At 40.9% G+C, this 20,188-nt stretch overlaps 1 protein-coding gene across 3 annotated transcripts in view; it reads right to left on the reverse strand.

The window, feature by feature from the left end:
* The window catches only part of FSIP2 (fibrous sheath interacting protein 2), a 74,999-nt gene extending 56,831 nt beyond the window's left edge, over nt 1–18,168 (reverse strand). For 2 of the 3 annotated variants that reach the window (XM_077883303.1, XM_077883301.1), the window contains exons 1-9: nt 18,054–18,168; nt 16,557–16,682; nt 13,433–13,594; nt 12,640–12,729; nt 11,247–11,386; nt 9,999–10,140; nt 9,391–9,501; nt 6,033–6,159; nt 3,318–3,407 (exon numbers count right to left, since the gene is read on the reverse strand). In XM_077883303.1, coding sequence (XP_077739429.1) covers nt 3,318–3,407; nt 6,033–6,159; nt 9,391–9,501; nt 9,999–10,140; nt 11,247–11,386; nt 12,640–12,729; nt 13,433–13,594; nt 16,557–16,682; nt 18,054–18,152 — 1,087 coding nt within the window. In that variant the 5' untranslated portion in view covers nt 18,153–18,168. The remainder of the gene's footprint in view (nt 1–3,317; nt 3,408–6,032; nt 6,160–9,390; nt 9,502–9,998; nt 10,141–11,246; nt 11,387–12,639; nt 12,730–13,432; nt 13,595–16,556; nt 16,683–18,053) is intronic. The other variant, XM_077883302.1, reaches the window with a different exon arrangement.
* Between the last annotated feature and the right edge of the window lie 2,020 nt (nt 18,169–20,188).

Consider the following 20,188-nt stretch of genomic DNA (forward strand, 5'->3'; position numbering starts at 1 on the left):
AATGGAGGGAGAAAAAGAAATCTATATCAAAATGTATCAGAATCAAGTTGCTAACAACTATTTAGCACCCCCCCTCCCACATCTTAACAAGCAGAGAAAAATGTCACCTTACTTATAGAGCATCAACAACTCGATTACGGCTGATATCAGCACCAGGAAATACAATAAAATAAAATAACAGTTTTCAAGTTCTGGAAAAAAAAATGTCAACTTACACAATTCTATATCAAATGAAAACATTATCATTCAAGGAGAAAGGTAAAATAAAGACACTCTTAGATAAAAATGGAAATTAAGATGATTCAGTGCCAGAGAATCTGTTCTAAAAGAGATGCTAAAAGGAAGTTCTATAGATTGAAAAAAATGATATGGGAGAGAAACCTGGGATATCAGAAATTAAAGGGCTTTTGAAATGGTAACTATCTGAGTAATAGAATAAGCTAGTCTTCTACTTATTTAAAATAAAACTTATTACATTGTCCGAGTGGATGTTTGATGAATAGATGTAATATGTAGAACAACTATAACAAAGGGAAGATGGGATAAGGGGTCATATATAGTGGTAAGGTTTCCATATTCCATTTAAAGGGTGAATATTTATTCATAGTTCATTGTGAAAAGCTAAGTACACTGTTATCTGGAACAGCCACTGGGGGAAAAAAAAATCTGTACAAAGGAAGCATAGTCATGGACATGGTTACGTGGGTGGCTGTCAGTTGAGCGTCCTACTCTTGATTTCAGCTCAGATTATGATCTCAGTGTCATGAGATCAAGCTCCACATTCAACTTATTAGGGAGTCAGCTTGGGGTTTCTCTCTGTCCCACTCCCTCTGCCCCTCCTCTATCTCGAGTACCCTCTCTCTCTAAAATAAATTAGTAAATCTTAAAAAAAAGTCATAGACAATTGAAAAACAAATTTTAAGAATGTCATGTATAATAGTACCAAAAAATGAAGTACTTATGTATAACACAACACATACAAGATCTCTATGCTGAAAACTATATAAACACTTGGGACAGAAATCAAGTATAACCCAAACAAACAGAAAGAGATACTATGTTCATGAATCGGAGGACCAAGATCTGTAAAGATTTCTTTTTTCCTCAAAATGATCTATAGATTGATTTAATGTACTTCATTTAAAAAAATCCCAGCATAATTTTTGCAGACAAGCTGATCACAAAATTTATATGCAAAATCAAATGAATTAAAAGTCCTTAAATTTTGAGGGAAAAAATAAAGGTAGAATTATATTACCTGATTTTAAGAGAGTGAAAAGCTGCAATAATTAAGATGGGGCAATGCTGGCAAAGAGATAGACACATTAATTGATGACTGGAACAGAAAATGAAATGGTAAGTCAGACGGAGAGAAAATATTTTCAAACTGCAATCTGGAAAACACTTGTATTCAGAATATATAAGTAACTCCTTAAACTTGACAGTAAGAAAACTACCTGATAAAGGATGAGCAAAAAACCCCTCAACATATAACTGAACTGAGCAGGATTTACAAAAGGCAAACAGCATATGAAAAGATATTAACATCATTAGCCATTAAGGAAATGGAAACGGAAATCAGGATGAGTCACCACTACACCTACTAGAGAGACTAAAATTAAAAAATTGCTGATAATACTAATGGTTGCAAGACTGCATAGCAAATGGATCTCTCCTACGCTACTGATAGGAATGCAAAACAGTGTAGGCATTCGGGAAAGCAGTTGGGCAGCTCTTCACAAACTTAAGCATACGTTCACCATCCGACTCCACGATCCCTTGTTTACACAAAAATCTGACTTGTAAACACTTCTGATTTTTTCTATTCATAATCACCAAACCTGGAAACAACCAAAATGTCCTTCAACTGATGAATGTACACAAAAATTCTGGTGCATATATACTATCGAATACTAGTAGTAAATGATCAGTAAATGATCAGTACCTGCAATAACTTGAATAAATTCTGAACGCCGAGTGAAAGAAGACGTTATCACAACGTCAAATACTATAGGATTCTATTTATAAGACATGCTCTAAGGGAAAAAGCACTAGAGTGATGAAGAACGATCAGTGGTTACCTAGGGTTAGTAATGGGAGGGAGCAAGGTATGACAGGAAAAGGAAAGTTTTGGAATGGTGTGATTGTATGAATCCTGTGTGACTGTGGTAGAGATCACACAAATCCATACATGTGATTGGATGCAATTATACAAAAAAAAAAATTCCATTTTGCCTGAGGTGATTTAAAATCAAGGTAAACATGTCAGGACTTTTTTCGAGGACATAAGAAAATACAGACACAAGATCAGAAGCAAGGAATAGAGTTCAGGGCTCACAACTCTGATTGGGGAGCTGCCAACCACAAAACACAGGGCAAATTGGCCATAGAACTATATAAAAGCTGTGATACTCTACAGAGTTCATACTCAGGGTTCATTGATGGAAAGTAAGTTTATATTGTCTATACTTAGTAGAGGTGGGCTGGTGTTGTCCTAATTTTGTACATGGTAATAATAACTTTGGTGCCAAAAAAAAAAAAAGTCTTTAAACTTTAAAAATAGGACCCATGAAACTTAGAGTTGAATTAAGTCTACCTCATGGTCCTAAGAGTGGAAGACAGCCTCCGCTAAGGCACCCTGTGGCTCCCCAGGTTTCTAATTCTTGATTAAGACTAATCAAATCACATTATCAGGGAGGAAAGATATTGGACCTTTTTTTGTTTGTTTTAGATTTGAACTGATAAAGCCAAAGGAATTTTAACTCTTTACGCTTTACTTTTTCCCTGGAAATTTGATAATTCAGATTGTTCAATTTTGAATAATCTCACACTTTTGATAGTGTATTATTTGGAGGAGTTTAATGCTGTCATTTGGGTTCCTGGTTTAGTCCAGTGAGCTGTAAGAGACAACATCAAGTAATATAGCATGAGTAGAGTTCACAGTGGCTTTGGAGTTCATTTCTGACCTATTTCAGAGTTTTCTAAAATCATTTTGAACATTATTAAAACTATTTTGCAGTTTGTTAGGTGTGTGTGTATATGTGTATACCCCACTTATTTAACATCAGTAGACTGTACATTTGATTTTTCTAAAACAAGGACATAATGTTAGGGTTAGAACACTAAATCAGTATAGAGATCAAATTCTGAAACCCATAGAGGTTGTGTCATTGTTGGTAGGGATCACTCTTCCTCAGTCACTTGACAACAGAAAACAGAAGATTCAAGCATTTAAAGCATCTAAGCAAACAGTGCTATCCAAACTCAGTCTTTCCCAAAATTATTACTTAGTATTTCTTATCAAAATATTCAATTACCATTTACTGCTTTATTTGCTCTCTGGTCACCAACAGGGTAAACTAAGTTCATGTTGTCATAAATCTTCTTTTTCTTCTTTAGAGAATACGCTTAAAGAAATGTAATAAGATATTTATTTTTAATGATAGTGATGATGAATTCTCAAGATAGACTATTTTTTTTCATCCCCAAGAAGAAGTGAGCCTTATGCTAATTTGTATGTGGGATGGGGTGTGGTATTAGAGGAGCCAGAGAGATATGACATGGGAAGACACTCTTGAAATATTATCACTTTGGGTTAAAAGATACACTTGGAAGGATGGAATTTTCTTCTGGTGGAGAGAAAAGCTACATGCAGACCCCCGTACCATGTCATTTCCCATCTGTGGAGATGCATACCAACCAAGGTAGCTACTGGCTGGAGACCTGTCAGCCCCCAGTGAGTGTTGCACTTCCTGGATGTGCCCCCCAGCCTGGCACAAGCAACTGTATGCATATTCCTCCTTTGTGATAGACCCAGTTGTAGTTCCTGTTTCTGACTGTTTAAGGAGGGCAAAGTCTCCTCACATCAAGTGCACTCAGTGGGTTTTCATTAGAGATGTGATGTGAGAGTGATCTGTCTCCCCACTGAAGCAAATTCACCTCGTATTCCCTTCCCCTCTCATTCTCCGTCCCTCTGGAAACTGTCTACTTAGTGGAAGATGACAATGTTACTCAGAATGGTAATTCAATTTCATTTGCAAAGTAGATAGTCTTGACAACATAAGTTCATTAACATCTTCAAAAAAGGGGTTTTAAGGTAACCAATGTCTAAAATGTCTAGTTGAACCTCTCTTCCTAGTAAATGGGAAAGTTAACAGTTGAAGATGTAGGGATACATATTGTTGCTAAAGTGATTTCTTTTCTCTCTATTTTTTGTTTAAGATTTATATATTTGACAGAGGGAGAGGGTGAGCGAATCTGGGGCAGACTCTACACTGAGCCCAGAGCCTGACTCAAGGTTCGATCACACAACTGGGAGATCATGACCTGAGCTGAAACCAAGAGTCAGCTGCTTAACTGACTGGGCCACCCAGGTGCCCCTAAGGTGGTTTCTTTCCCAAAACATGAGATTGTTGTCATTATTTCAATGAGCTGAATAGATTGAATTAGTCCATTTAGCAAATACACACACACATATACACACACATACACTCACGTACCGTACTATTCTGTGAACACAAAAGTGGGAGTTAGACTATTACAGGTGATTAAGACAGTGGGAAGTATGTAATAAGTGTATTGAGAATGATACAAAGTACTATAAAGGGTTCAAAGGAGAAGAATCTTCCAATAAGGATTATTATTAAGAAAGACTTTGTGGAGTGTCCTTGATAGCTGAGCTAAAGGAATTGTGGGATTGGGATAGATGGACGATGAACACATCACTGCAGGCTGAGAAAACTTGATGAAGAGAGGCACAGAAGTCAGAGAAGTTACTTGTGTTTTAGGAATGGTCCATAGTCTCATTTGATTGGACAATGAAATAAATTGAGTGCTTACATTGGGCCAGAGCTTTTGAGATCTTTATGAGAATTTAGGAGTATTATTTTTGTTTTCAGATGATGAAACTGTAGCTCAGAGAGGTTATTTGGCCAGGCTATTTACATGGCTAGATGATGATAAAGCAGGGCTTGGACTTCAGCAGTTTGTCTCCAGAGCCCATGCACATCACTCCGAAATCATAGCTGCCTTCCTCAAGGAGGTGGTATGAAGTTAAGTTTAGAAGTTAGATTTGAGTTGGGCTAAAGGTGATGGTCAATGGTTGCCTCAAAAGTCTGAGCTTCATTTAAGAGGTATTGGGGATCTTTACATTTGGGGGCCTGAAGAAAGCCTCAGAACAGATTTAAAGTGTAATTAGTAGTAGCGTGAAAAATGGATTTGAAGTAGGTAGGAAAAACAGCCAATGGAGACTAGTTAGCAATCTACTAGAGTGATGCAAGGATGCAATCTACTCTCACCTGGAAACAGGATTGATGGGAGAGAGAGAGGATTGATGAGATGGAAGATGATCTTATTCTTTCCTGATACTACATAGTCATGATAATTAAAGCAAGTCTACATTTTTGCATTCTAACAACGAAATTGTAATTAATAACTTCAATGAATTCAATCTAATACTCATTATTTTTTCTAATGTTATAAATAAAAGAAAGCTGGTAGAGATTGGGCATAGTAGAGTCGTGACTTGATGTCCCTCCTTTTTCATTTCCTCCTTTTTTCCTTTCCTTACTTTCCCTTCTTCTCTACCTCCTCCCATCCTTATTCCCCAACTTCCTTCCTCCCTCTCCCCCTTTCTTCTGGCACTGTCCTTTCTGACTGGCAACCCGGTACATTACTATGTTGGTATATGATAGCAATCGTACACACAAGTTTTTAAAGTTTCAGTAACAAAACACATTAGTTTTAGCATAGGGAAGTTGGTTAGAACTGCAGTATATGCAAGCTTGTCTACTGAACCACTTGGTAAGATTACTTTACTTGGTTTTAATTTTTACAACAACAGAACACAAAAGTTTTATGTGTTTATAGTTCAACTTGAACTATAATAAATGCCTAAAACTGTGCCTAGCACAAAGCAGATAGCAATTGTAAGCAAACAGAATTTTACAAAAGGATTTTTACATCAATATATAAATAATCAATATATATATGTAAGCGTTTCTACATAGCTCCATTAGCTTTTAATATCTCACGTTCACAGTATCTTCCATCTTGTCCTCTATAATGAAACGTGTCGTTCCTCATATCTTCTCCTTTAAAGCCATTTTCTTGCATTTTTTGTAAATGGTAAGCCATTTTTTTCTCTATAAGGGCCTGTTTCTAAAATATTAAAATATATATATATGTTAACATCAGCTTAAAAATGAAAGACAAATATTTAAATATGAGCATATATTGGAAATCAGTAGTCACTCCTGTCTTGTGACTTGTAAGGTCACATGGTACAAATTTAGGAGTGCAGTAAGGGGTCAGTTTCCATCTGTGATCAAACATGAGCGCTTAGATACAATGACCTCACTGCACACACTGGTCCAGTTACAAATGAGGTGGCATCTCTTAATCAGAGCTAGCTATCCTGGAGAGCTTAGGCAATTTAGAAATCACCTTCAACAGGAGGATTTCTGAAAGACTAAACCAGTATCACCCAGGCCTACCAGAGATACATGTTATATATGAAACGGGACTTCCTTTTGAGAATCTCCGGGTAATGTTGACCCTAGATGTACCAGAAAGGAAATAACTGCACAGAGAAAGAACCATAGAAATCTGCAAAGGATTCCCTAGAGGATTCAGCAATAGAATGGGTCAGTACAAGTGTGTGAGGAGACTAACCAAAGCCGCAGGAAGGACAGTACTAAAGGATGAGAGAGAACAGTGCTTGGCATCTATCTATCATGCCTGTTTTCACCATCCACCTTGGAGGAGGTTCCTAAGCCATGGATTGTGTAGAGTACTAAAATGGGTCTTGCTTCAGTTGCGGGGAGTGACTAGCCTCAGATTAAACATGGCTCTGGCCTCATCTAACAAATCTTAAAAACCAAAACCTATAGCAATCAAGCTGTTTCCAAAGAAATTATCTACATTCAAGAAAAAAGCTAAAGGATATAAGAATCTGAAAACATTCAGCACCCAAAAAGTAAAATTCATAATATCTGGTATCCAATCAAAGAGTGCCAAGCATACAAAAAGCAGAGAAATAGGACTCATAAAACGAATGAATCAGTCAACCATAATGACACAAATGTTAGAATTAAAGATAAGAATCTTAAGACATAATTGTATTCCATATATTTATAAGGTAAATAAAAGACTGAAGATATAAAAAGGATCAGAATCAATTTTTTAAATGTATGAGTAATATGAGATATGCATTAATAATAGAATAGACATTGCAGAAGGAGAGATTAATGCACATTCAGGAAAAGAAACCATCCAAAAGGAAACCAGAGAAAAAAGTTACAAAATAAAAAGAAGGTGTGGAACAACATCAAGCATCCTAATATGCCTGTAGAGAGGAGAGAGGTGGCAAAGGAAATGCTTGATAATAATGTTCATTATCACCTTTTCTATCCGATATTATAACACAGGTTATAGTCAGTGCAATCAAGCAAGAAAATGAAAAATGCATCCACATCTAAAGAGGGGAAATAAAACGACCTTTATTGGTAGATACCATAATCATTAATCACTGGCATCTAGAAATAAATTACAAGTGATAATAAGCGATTTTGTCAATGCGAAATACAAGATGGATATAAAAAATTCCTTTTCTATAGACGAATATCAAATAACCAGAATTTGAAATTAAAAATACCAATTATAATAACTTACAAATTATGAAATACCTAGGGATGAATCTATCGAAAGATGTGTAAGACCAATTAACAGCAAAAATTAAGGAAACCTAAAGAAATTTGGTTCATGAGTTGGAAGACTCCGTATAATCAGAGATCAGTTGTGCCCACATTGACCTATAGAATCAATGCAATTCTCAACAAAGTCTTGGCAGAATTTCTTTGTAGAAATTGAAATGCTTATTCTAAATTTATATTGAAATGCAAAGGGCTTAAATTAGCCAACACGACTTTAAAATAGAAGAACAGACTTAGAAAGTTAACACTACTGATTTAAAAAAAAAAAACATTAAAGGTACAATAATCAAGACAGTATAATTGACAAAGAGGTCAAAGAGCAGAAAAGAGTCAAAAATCAGTCTGTACAACTGATTTTTTGACAAAGATGCAAAAGCAAACTCTTTGAAAGATTTCGCTAACTGTAACTTAAGCACATACTTTGGAGTAAAAAATGTCAATGGAAGAAAAATATTAAGATATTAAGAAGTTATAGCAGAGGACTGAAAATCTGTTTTTATTAAAACAAAATTCAAAAGAAAACAATTTAGAATGACTCCATTGGAAATATCTAAAATTCAAATAGCTCCGCCAATAACCTGGCTCCAGCAGCCAGTGGAGTTCCCAAGCCTACCATCAGGTCATGTCTAATGGGCCCTCCCAGAGCCAGAACTTCTCCCAATGCACTAGTTGTCACTAAAATTGGCCAGGACTCACTGAATACTAATTGCTATCAGGCAAAAAGAGGAGACCTGGGGCATTCTGTTGCTCTCCAAAAAAACAAAAAATAAAAAAATAAAAATAAAAAAGGCAACTTGGAGAGAATGCCACTGAATAAAAAGGGGTGAATATTGGAAAATAATAATTATGGTAAAGTGGAGCAAGCTGAGCTAAGCATACCAGCCCTGACAATACTAACAGGTACATGTGACAAAAGTAGAATAAAAGCTTATCATACATATTTATATTTATAATATTAAAATAATTTCTACATAGTAGTATATATCAATATAACCAAATTACATCTATCTTACACTACATATCTAGGTTTGTCAACAATAAGCTACCTAAATTATTTGGAATTGTTGACAAGCATTAAATGACAAGGAAGGTTGTCAATGTTATTTTATGAAATGAAAAAGCAATCTATAAAATACCCTGAAAGACATAATAACGTGAATTTATTTATTGTGATAGATATTTTCTTTTTTTTTTTTTGTAATAGATTTTCATAGGAACATTGTAAAATGTGCGTGTGTATGATAGGGTGGGATTACAAATGAGTTTTCTTTCTCTTTATACCAATTTATATTCTCACAAAATATTATGTGTCATTTAAAATTAAAAAGTTACTCTAAAAAATTAGCTGGTGGGGAAATATTGAGAACTTGTGTTCCGAGAAATTCTGAGTGTAGGAAAAATCATTATCATTTTTCTTCTAGAGGAATTCCAAGTATTAGTTTACGGTGGGAGATAAAGCCAAAAGCAGTCGCATCAAACAGTGGGGCAGGGCTTTTTAGATTATTGTCGGAATATAATCTAGGCAAAATATAGTGAACTCCACAACCTTCCGTTCTGTACCATGCATATCACTCAGGGTAACTGGTCCACTGTTATGTCACAGAGTGGACTCCCAAATATCAAAACTGGCAAACGCTTCTCGTCAAACAGCCCCAGTGAGAGGTGGGGCTCAGCCTACCTTCCTGTCACTCTCTTCTCTGCTTCTACGCCGTTGTTCCTCTATCCTGGCTTCTCTTCTAACGTCTTCTCCGATCCTGGTCAGGAGTAGCATCTCCTTTGTCTTCCATTCCTAGAAAGCACGGTGTTACTGTACTCAGTACACGTTCACAATAAACCTTTGTATTCTGTCCACAGCACCAGGCATATTAGCACAAGGCAGGGGCCCAGCAGAAATCAGGTCAAGCGTAATTAAAGCCATACGTTGGGTTTGGGATGGCCTTATTCCTACCCACTCCTACTAGGAATGCACGTGTGGTTATGTTTAAATAAAGCTAACTTTTAAAATTTTTCTACCCCACAATGCGGATGTTAGGGGGTTAAATAGTGTCTAGCCACTTTCACCATCATCTCCTTAAAAGCAGATATTGGCTTATGTATATAGTTTGTGGTGTCAGCCTCATTATTTTAGGTAACAACTTGCACACTATAGGGGTGAAAAGAAGAGTAATGCGGATAAATGATTCAGACCTGAGATGACTTCAAGAAGTATGATGCACAGCTAAATTTCTTACAAATGAAACAACTGTATGCAATTTTCCTCTAAATATTTTCAATTTGTCATCTCACCTCTTCAATTTTTCTGCGAAGGCTAAGTTTTCTTCGGGTGTATTCTCGCTGTCGTCTTTCTTCTCTGTCCAACCGGAGTAGGCGTTGCTCTTCTGCTGTGCGCTCAAGTTGTTCTAATTCCCTACTTATCATATCCAAATATCTAAGTAAAAGTGCAAATACAAGTCAAGGTGCGTCCCTTATGATGGCATCATCTGCCTTGATATTCCCAAACCACCTTCTTGCTAGCTTTGTATTTCTTAAACTACAGGAATTTTACAGTTTTTCTATGAGCTCTGCTCATGGACCTTTAAGCCAGCCTGGCCCACCAACTCATCATACGTTACTCCTTATACGAATCTCTCTACTATATAAGGACCTGTTATGGCATAGCTAATGGTAAACTGTGGAGTAAATTGATTGAAAAGATTTTGCGCAGTAAGTTTACATGACTTTGGTTTGGAAAGAAAGCTCAAACAACTGCAACACTGGCTTTGATTCTGGGAAAACGAGCAAAGCAGATCTGGAATTCCTAAGAAAACGATGTATACCGGCTCCCTTGTAATTTACAAGGCCTCAAACAAATCTTCCATCTATTGTCGGGGTCTCTGGTATGTCAGTGTGTTTTGAGGAACTACCATGAAACGAAACTATGGAAATAAGAAGTCAGGTACTGCAGCCCGATCTCTCACTTTAATGGAGGAGGAGGAAAAAGACCTATAAAATCCCTTCACTTCCTAACAAATGGTCTTGATCACAGGATGGTAATGACTGAACGTTAGTAGGTAACATCCGAAGAACTTAGAAAGTTTAGAGACAACGCGTATTTATATTGGCATTAGATAAAGTTTCCTTTTTTGACTTTTCACTAACTTCCTCAGACTTCATACCATCAATCCTTCAAGATGATCAGAAGAAGCTACTGTGAGAGCTACTGTGCTTAAGGATACTTTCCCTCTATCTCCTCCAACGGGAAGGGCTTTGGATCTGATTTTGTTCTTCAGTTGCCAGCTTAGATTACCTTGTGGACTCCCAGTAACCCTGTCTTCCCTAGTGGAAATTTCTCTTTATAACCTTGCTGCCATAATTTCCCAATCCCTGTACCTCTTGGTCTCCTTTCTTCTTCATTGTAAGGACCACAGTGGTGTTAAACAGTGTCTAGTTCTCTAAAAAAAAAAAAAAAAATCCTACCTTCACTTCTTTCTAGTATCTTCCTACGTATTTGGGTCCACAATATTTAAGTAAAATATGCATTAACTTCAGTCTTACCTGTGCCTTATTAATTGTTCCTGGTCCTTCATAGATTGGGTGCCTTCCTGTAACAACCAGTTTTGGAACTGTGCAACATCAGAACGTCCAGGTATTTGATTGTTTTCATGTAGTCTATTTACTTGCTTTGCAAGCATTTCCTATAAAAAAAAAAGTGTGTATCATATATACATAGAGGTATGTAAATGGGGGTATGTATATATAAAACCTTTTTTTTCACATCCTCCAGAAATAAAACTGTCCTATTATATGCTTAGTAAAATTCCTGTACTTTGTGAATAGCTCATTCTGTTTAACTGCATTTAAAGCTATTATAGACAAGGACAACTGACCCAAAATAGAGTTGTCTTTCGCTGAAAATAAGTGATAAATATTTCATCTTATTTTTCTATCTTTTCTTTAAAAATCAAATGAAAATAAGGAAAGAAGGGAGGAGACGCTCTAGGGACAAGGGTGAAACTGGGGAAAATATAGAACAATTAATAGTGTAAGGAAGTCATTATCATTTCTCTACAATTCTCTTTTGTTTTAAGATTTATTTATTTATCTTAGAGGGACAGAGAGTGGGAGCACATGAGTCGGGGGAAAGGATGAGGGAGAGAATTCTCAAGCAGACTCTTGGCTGAGTGTGGAGCCCGACATGGGGCACCATCCCGTGACCCATGAGATCATGACCCTGAGCTGAAACCAAGAGTCAGTCACTCCACTGACTGAACCACCCGGGTGCCCGTCTACAACTCTCTTAACCTTTGAACATAAATTTATAAATGTATACACACATCTCTCATTTTTATCCAACTCTCTTGACCCCAAAGCCTGCATGTGTTCACACACTCTCACACAAACTTTGAGTCAAAAATTGAAAGGAAGTCACTATCCACACCCACTCTACACCAAATCATTCCACTTCACAACATTTTTATTGAACAAACACAGCCGCATGTGTGGGTACACGTACACAGTGTGCATGTTCTTCTAGTCACTTATAGGACATAGTCACTAGTCATACTCCTTCTCTTGTTACTCAAGCCGAAGAATCTTGCTGCCACAAAAGACTCTTCCTATTGCTCCTAGCTCAGGTAGGAATGACATATCTAAGTAGTAATTTAATTGCTAAATTATGAAAGCTCCCATTGGCATATTAATAGATGACTTGGCCCTTTTCCTTTCCTTGGTTTAACATAGCAACCTCAAAATATTATTTATTCCTCTTCTAAATTTTCATTTGGAAAAAGTACTTGATAAAAATTAAGAGTAAAAGTAAAAATATTACATGAAATATAATAATAAAAATATTATATGAAAATATTTTGCATACAAATAAAGCTTTATTTATTTATTTGCATACAAATAAACCCTATGTAGAGAAACCAAATTTAGGTATTTAACTTACTTGATCTCTTATATAGTTTCTTTCAAAGTCTAATTTTATACTGGTAAGATATTGCCTGTACTTATTCAATTCCCTCAAGGTACATACAATCTAAAAAACAAAATAGCAAAAATATATGAATACAATTATTTAAAAATCATAGCAATTACTTTCCAAGGAAAGATAGTAATAACATACCATTTGATAATATTTTGGTATTAAGAGCAATAGATTGCCAACAATTTTGTAAGCAGTATCTAAAAGTAATTTTTAGTCAACAGCAAGTTTCTATCCACATAACATCACCTCATTAATATGCACTATCCCATGATAAGGGATTTATTATACAAATAGAGTTATTAAAAGAAACTAGCAGTGTAATAATAATGTTTAACCCCAATAAGAATATAGTCCATCAAGATTCTATCAGGCTGATTTTTCTAGGTTCCTCTTTTGTCTCAATTTCTTAAAAAGCTTATGGGACATAATTCTTGACAAGCATGCAGTGACATTAGAGACAGAGAAAGAGGACCATGCTACATTTGGGGAAATTACTTTTACATCCTCATATTCTTTGGTAATCATCTTTTGATATTATAAAGAAAAAATGGCGAGGGAAGAAGTAGTTTCATTTAGAAAAGACAGTTGTCTGGTTTCTCTTGACCCAAATCCTGAGTAATTTGTGAAATTTCCCATTAAATATTTCTCACGACCAAGTTAAAGGTGATACAGACCCCCCCAGTGAGGTACAGAAGCAAACTTTATCAATTCTCGGAGGTTTGCAATGATTAAAAAGAATTAATCTGCAACCCACTTTATTATTGCTGGTGATATAGCCACCTTTCTTTAATCTTCTCAGGATATCTTTGCGCTTATAGTATTCTCTTAAATGTGGATCATGGAGACTTTTATATTGGTTTTCCAAAAGTCGACAATAAGGATCATTCAGGTTGAAACCGTAAGAAGGTCGAAAAAGCTGCAAATACAAGATTTTAAAATATTAAAAGGTAAAACTAATGAATTTCACTTTTAAATGTCAATCCATTGAAATGACTAGACTGTTCACTGAAAATAAAGCACACCAGAAGAATTTGAAGTGGGGGAAAAACCAGCAGCAGAAAGATTTGGATTAGGCAACATGAATCTATTATCCCGACTTCTCCCCACTGACCTGACTTACTCTAAAAACCTACCCTCACTCAATTAATTCCTCCCCTGATCACTATCAGTCCCTAGTCCTGAGCCAGAAAAGAAAGAAGGAAAAGAAAATGAATAAAATCTGTTTTAATGTATAAAGGATGTAAAAGCTATGATTTTTCCTTTTCCTTCTCCCTCTTTCAAATCAAGGTACTCACTTCATCTAAAAGGATAAAGGGATGATATTAATTATGATCATTATATCTCAGTAATCTGAAAATGAAGAAAATAGACTCATGGAAACAATTTTAACCAAGAAAAGTAGAAGCAAAACTCAGATGTTAAAGATAATAAAAGTCATTTTGTGTTGGCGTCTTATCTGAGGCAAGAAACCCATAGGTCTCGGAGTGCTACAGTCAGGGAAAAAAACCGAGGTCTGTATTATAAAGTTCAATATATTGAAAAACCAATTATAAAAGATATTGATAAGGATGGAGGTTTCTACATACATGTAAAGACCAACGACAGTAATCATTAGCATATAAAAGAAGGAAAATATCAGCTAATAGCCACGTTTCTCTGTTACTTGAGAGGAAACAGCTGAATTATCTCATCTCCTTTGTAAATGAAAACATTAATACCAGAGTGGGGTGGGTTTTGTGTGGGTGTGTGAGTTCCTAGTCCATTTTTCAATGGCAAGATGGTGACGATGGGTAGTTGGGGAACCTGTGAAAGGAAAAAGTGGAGGGTTAAAGTGGAGGAGCCTGGCTGGGTAGGACCCTATAAAGAACTCCCTCAAGATTCAGGTGGGAGGATGTTTCATATGTGGGCAAAGGGGCAGACGGGAGGAATCTGATAGGATGCCGGCTTTCCTTTTCCATTTAGAAGCTTCCTTGATAAGTCTCTGACTTCTTGCTTAACACGAGGTTTCAATGTCTTCCAAGCGTGTACATCACACAGCAGAATTCCCTAATTACTAATGTTTCTCTGAGAAGGCAAAGAAAAGAATCTTTTAGGATGGTGTCTTGAATTTAGTTATAAAGCCTATACCTTTCCTGTAAGGAGAACAATCAACAATCATGACTCAAGAGTGGATTTTTATTTTATTTTTTTTTTAAGATCTTGACATTTAGCTGTCAACATCTCTTAGCTGTTGAACTTTAGCTATGATGGCAATATGTTTCTCAAGACCAAACTTAGGCTGCTGACCTGTAGATGAGGAACACCTTTTAGACACATCCATTCATTACAGCCAGGATATGCATTCTGTTGTCAATTAAAGCGATTGGTTTCTCTTAAAAAAACAAACAAACAAAAAACACTAAAAGTGTAAACGCAAAGCATCACTTTATTGAGGAGATTGTACTGAAAGAAAAAGAAGGACTCACAAAGTCAGTCTTTAAGAAAATAGTCTGGTTCCTAACTATGATTAAATGAAGACAGTTTGGTGAGGAATGAATGTAATAAAGAATGGAACATCTTTGAAAAGAGTAGTTGAAAAGTGAATTACTATTTGACAGAAATGGTAATTGGGCAACCAATATATTTGAATAAGCAGACGAAAGGCAGGGCTAAGTTTACATCCTAAAAAGGGGTTGTGAAAGGTTTTGTGCACGCGTAGGAAAGCGAGCTGGTTTGGATGTGGCTCGAACAGTGTGAGGAGGCATCTTTTTCCTTAGCTTGCTTTAGTCTAGTAGAACAAAGGGAAATTATGTGTTTCCCAGAAACAAAACTCACTTTAAGACATCATGTTGGTTAGGCAAGTATCAGATACCAAGGGGCCCTAGTCATTTCTGATGACATCATAGATAGAAGGAGGGCACAAAGGTCACTCGGAATTCTTTCATGTAAAATTGTTTGTCTGTTTGCACTATGGACCAAAGTAACCACCTGAAAAAGAATGTCCTGAGCCTCCTTAAGCTTTAGTTTACTGAGTCAAAGGCTGGGGGGGTTTGAAGGTAGAGGTAGTGTTGAGGACTAAAAGCATGAAAGGGTTTGAGGGAAGCACACTATACCCCAGGATGACTTCATTATACAATCATAATTATAAAATCATAAGTGTTGAGTAAAATCATACAAACCGAGGACAATGCAAATTTTAAGGAAAGATAAGCTAACTGGGGGCTGTAATAGTTCAGAAAGAATCTCAAAGGGCGGTTCAGATTCAGAGATTGGGCAGAAGAGGAAAGGATATGTCAGGTTCGGGAAGCAAGGCCAACAAACTCCCAGAAATATCAACGTGGTATGTGTGAGTAAGGCACAGGAGACCACAGGTGGGATTACAGAAAGGACTGGATGCGGAAGTTGGGGCAAATCATGGAGTCATTAGTTAAATAGTAAACATGTTCGCTTATTCCGACTTCACTTTTTTTTCTCACTTAGTGTACGAAATAGAATGCAGCTCAAAGCAAAATCGTAGAGAAGTGCTGTGCAATGCGAGTTTTGTCCAGGTTATGATGCCTTAAAATCATGACACAATTAGATGGCCAGCTGGCACCAGTAACCTCCGGCCTTTCTGACAAAAATCTCACTCACCAGGTATAAAGTTATTATAAAGGAAAGTTAATGTGGTCCCATGCATTATAAGACAGAACTAAGAATCTAAACTTTATATATAGCCCAAGGTTCCGGGCAAAGTCTACTAAGATGAAGTTGCTCGATGTGCATCCTCAGCCCTGTCTTAGGTTGGGTGTGGGATCCTTATTGTTTCCTGTTGGACTTTGCACCTGCAGCGCCCCAATCCAACAGCCGGTAGGAAAGAGCAAAGAAGAGCAACGTCAGGTCCTTAAAAACCACTTTACCTTTTCACTTATCTTCGTGGTATAGTATAAAGTGTTGCTCCCCGGGATCACAGGCAGCTTGACCCCGAGAGGCAGATCCAGGAGTTGACCCGCTCCGACCCCTCGTATGTGGGTTTTGTGCACGCCCTGCGGATGCAATCGGGGAGTTGGGCCTTTGAAGCCCTTTGGGTGTTAGGCCCGCGGCCCATCCGCTCGCCTCCAGCCCGGGAGCCGGCCGGAGAGTCCTGCAGTCCGGCCCGGTCCCGCCCCAGCAGCCCCCGCCTCCCCAGCCGGTTGCCGAGCAGCCCGCGCCACCGCCACCCTGCGGTTCAGGACCGGCCGTTGGGAGGTTAGGAACGCGCAGCAGGTGTGCGGCGCCCCTGCATCCCCCCGCCCCCCGCCCGCAGGCCTGGAGCTGTCCCCACGGGGAGGGGGGAGGCTGAGGCAGGAGGTTAGGAGGTGAGGAACGCCTGGCAGGTGTGCGATGCCCCTGCACCCCCCCCCAGGCCTGGAGCTGTCCCCATGGGGTGGGGTGGGGGGGCTGAGGCGGGAGGTTAGGAGGTTAGGAACGCGCGGCAGGTGTGCGGGGCCCATGCACCCCCCCCCGCCCCCCGCCCCCAGGCCTGGAGCTGTCCCCACGGGGGGGGGCTGAGGCAGGAGGTTAGGAGGTGAGGAACGCCTGGCAGGTGTGCGATGCCCCTGCACCCCCCCCCAGGCCTGGAGCTGTCCCCATGGGGTGGGGTGGGGGGGCTGAGGCGGGAGGTTAGGAGGTTAGGAACGCGCGGCAGGTGTGCAGCGCCCATGCACCCCCCGCCCCCCGCCCCCAGGCCTGGAGCTGTCCCCACGGGGGGGGGGGGGGCTGAGGCAGCAGGTTAGGAGGTGAGGAACGCCTGGCAGGTATGCGATGCCCCTGCACCCCCCCAAGGCCTGGAGCTGTCCCCATGGGGTGGGGTGGGGGGGCTGAGGCGGGAGGTTAGGAGGTTAGGAACGTGGGGCAGGTGTGTGGCGCCCCTGCATCCCCCCGCCCCCCACCCCCAGGCCTGGAGCTGTCCCCACGGTGGGGGGGGGCGCTGAGGCAGGAGGTAAGGAGGTGAGGAACGCAGGCAGATGTGCGGCGCCCCTGCACCCCCCCGCCCCAGGCTTGGAGCTGCCGGTACAGGGGGGCCTGAGGTGGGAGGTTAGGAGGTGAGGAACGCAGGCAGGTGTGCGGCGCCCCTGCAATCCCACCCCCCCAGGCCTGGAGCTGTCCCCATGGGGGGGGGGCTGAGGGGGGAGGTTAGGAGGTTAGGAACGCGCGGCAGGTGTGCGATGCCCCTGCACCCGCCCCCCCCACCCCCCCAGGCCTGGAGCTGCCCGCACGCGGCCGAGGCGGGAGGTTAGGAACGTGCAGCAGGTGTGCGGTGCCCTCTCGCCCTCCCCCCCGGCCTGGACCTACCCGCACGCGCCCCAGGCGGAGGTTAGGAACGCGGGCAGGTGTGCGCCCCCCCCCCCCCCCCGGCCGACCGGGCGGGCACTCACGTCTCCGCATCGCTGGCTGTCCGCCGCCAGGCTGCTGCTGGCCGTCTTGGTGGCCGCGTCGCTGGCAGCCTTGGAGCAGGCGCTGAGGTACAGCTCCATGCCCCCCGGGCCCCTCTGCCCCCCTCCGCGCCCCCCGTCTCCCTCCTCGTCGTCCTCCCTCCGTGGCGCCTGGACCCGGACTGGCCAGTACCCCGCCCGCGAGGCTCGGTGGCCGCGGCGTTCTAGGCTCCGAACCCGGGGGCGGGGAAGGGCGGTGCCCTCGGGGCTTGGGCCGGGGGTGCCCCACACGGGGCCTGGTCCCAGAGGCCCGCATCAGTCCCGCAAACCGAAGTCCAAGCTTTGAACGCTTTGCGGGAGGGTAGGGGGCTAAGGGCTCCTGGCCGCCAAGGAGCTGCAGTTTGGGGGGGTGGGGACAGCACCCACTGCTACTATAAACCAGGAGTGACCGTGTAGCCCATTGTAGGGTCCGAATCCGGGTCACACCCCACACCCAGGCTTGCTCTCTCCCACACCCCTCTGTTGCCTCCTCTCAGCCCTCCAGACAGGGTCTAGGGTCTGTAAGATGCCTGACTCCTGGGGCCCGTCCTGGAAGGGGCACTGGGGACCCGTTGGTGAGTCAAACCTGGCCCTTCCTTGGAGGAACCAACCAGACCATGAGGACCTTGAGGGCACGGACAGTATGATTTGTCAGGAGTGAGGCCTTCGGCCCCTAGGATTCCTTAACTCATCCTTGTTCTTTCTTCTTTCTGGCCCATTTGGTAATAATAACCTACTATTTACTGAGACTCTGCGAACTCCAGGCACCGTGCTGAGTGCTCCCCACATTCCATCTTTATAACAGCCTTGCCGATAATGACCTCTTTTTTCCCCAAAGGTTAAAGAAGAATGATAGTTACTTCGTTAAATAGTGGCCCCAGAGACAGTTTCTTAGTCACCCCGCTAGTCGTAGGTCTGCTCTGTCTGTTTTAATGCCCCTCGTATGCATGGGACTCCTGAATCTGAAATCTGGGTTTGGGTGAGAGACAGTCCCCTGCCAGCGCTCCCCGTCGTCGACGTCGCACAGGCATCTCCAATTCAGTGTATTCAAATCTCAAGCTACCCCGTCACCAAAACAGGGCAGAATTAAGGGCCTGTTCTCCCTGCCTTTCCCATCCGGGCGATGATATCAGCACCTACCCAAGCTGGAAGTATAATACTAGATGCTTCCCTTCCCCCCGACTCCCCACATTCAGGGGATCTCTCTGTCCTCCTGATTTTATCGCTCAAATTAACTGGTCCTCTCCTCTCCATCTGCACTCTTCTCCCTCAGTGAAGCCATCGATCATTTTCTGGTTTCTGCGATCACCAGTCTTAGCTCTCTGCCACCTTTTACCCAACAGTACATTTTTTTTTTTTTTAAATCAAACTGGCCTCTGATGCCGTCTCTCCCTGTTCTAGGAAATCCCCAGTTGCTGTAAAACTTACCACGAAGCATATGACAGCCCCTGTGACTGGGTCCCTGTATTAGTTTTCTCTTCCTGCTGTAACAAATGACCATAATTTTAGTGGCTTCAAACAACACAGAGGCATTGTCTTAAAATAACTGAGCTCAGCAGTCTGAAATGAATCCCATCCTACTGAAGTCAAGGGGTTGGCAAGCCTGCATTCTTCTGGGGCCTATGTCCTTCCTCCTTATGGCTTCTAGAAGCTTGCCTGTCCTCCCTCTTCAAATCTGGCATGTAGTGTCTTCAGATCTCTAAGACAGGAGGATCTCTGCCTCCTTTTCTATAATCAAAAATCTGTTGATTACATTGGGTCCATCTAGATGACCTGTGATAATTTATCTTTTATTTTTATTCTTTAGAGAACAAGAGAGCATGGATAGGGAGGAGGGGCAGAGGGAGAGAGAGAATCTTAAGCGGGCTCCATGCCCAGCATACATGGGCTCAGTCTCATGACCTAGAGGTCAAGACGTGAGCCAAAATCAAGGATCGGGTGCTTAACCGACTGAGCCACCCAGGCACCCTGATAATTTCTTTATTTTGAGGTCATCTGATTAGCAGCCTTAATTCCACCAAACAACCCTAATTTCCCATTGCCATGGAACATACAGATGCATAAGTCTTGGGAATTAAACTGTAGACACCTTTGCAGGA

This window comes from Canis aureus, chromosome 34, assembly GCF_053574225.1.
Source record: "Canis aureus isolate CA01 chromosome 34, VMU_Caureus_v.1.0, whole genome shotgun sequence".
NCBI lineage: Eukaryota > Metazoa > Chordata > Mammalia > Carnivora > Canidae > Canis > Canis aureus.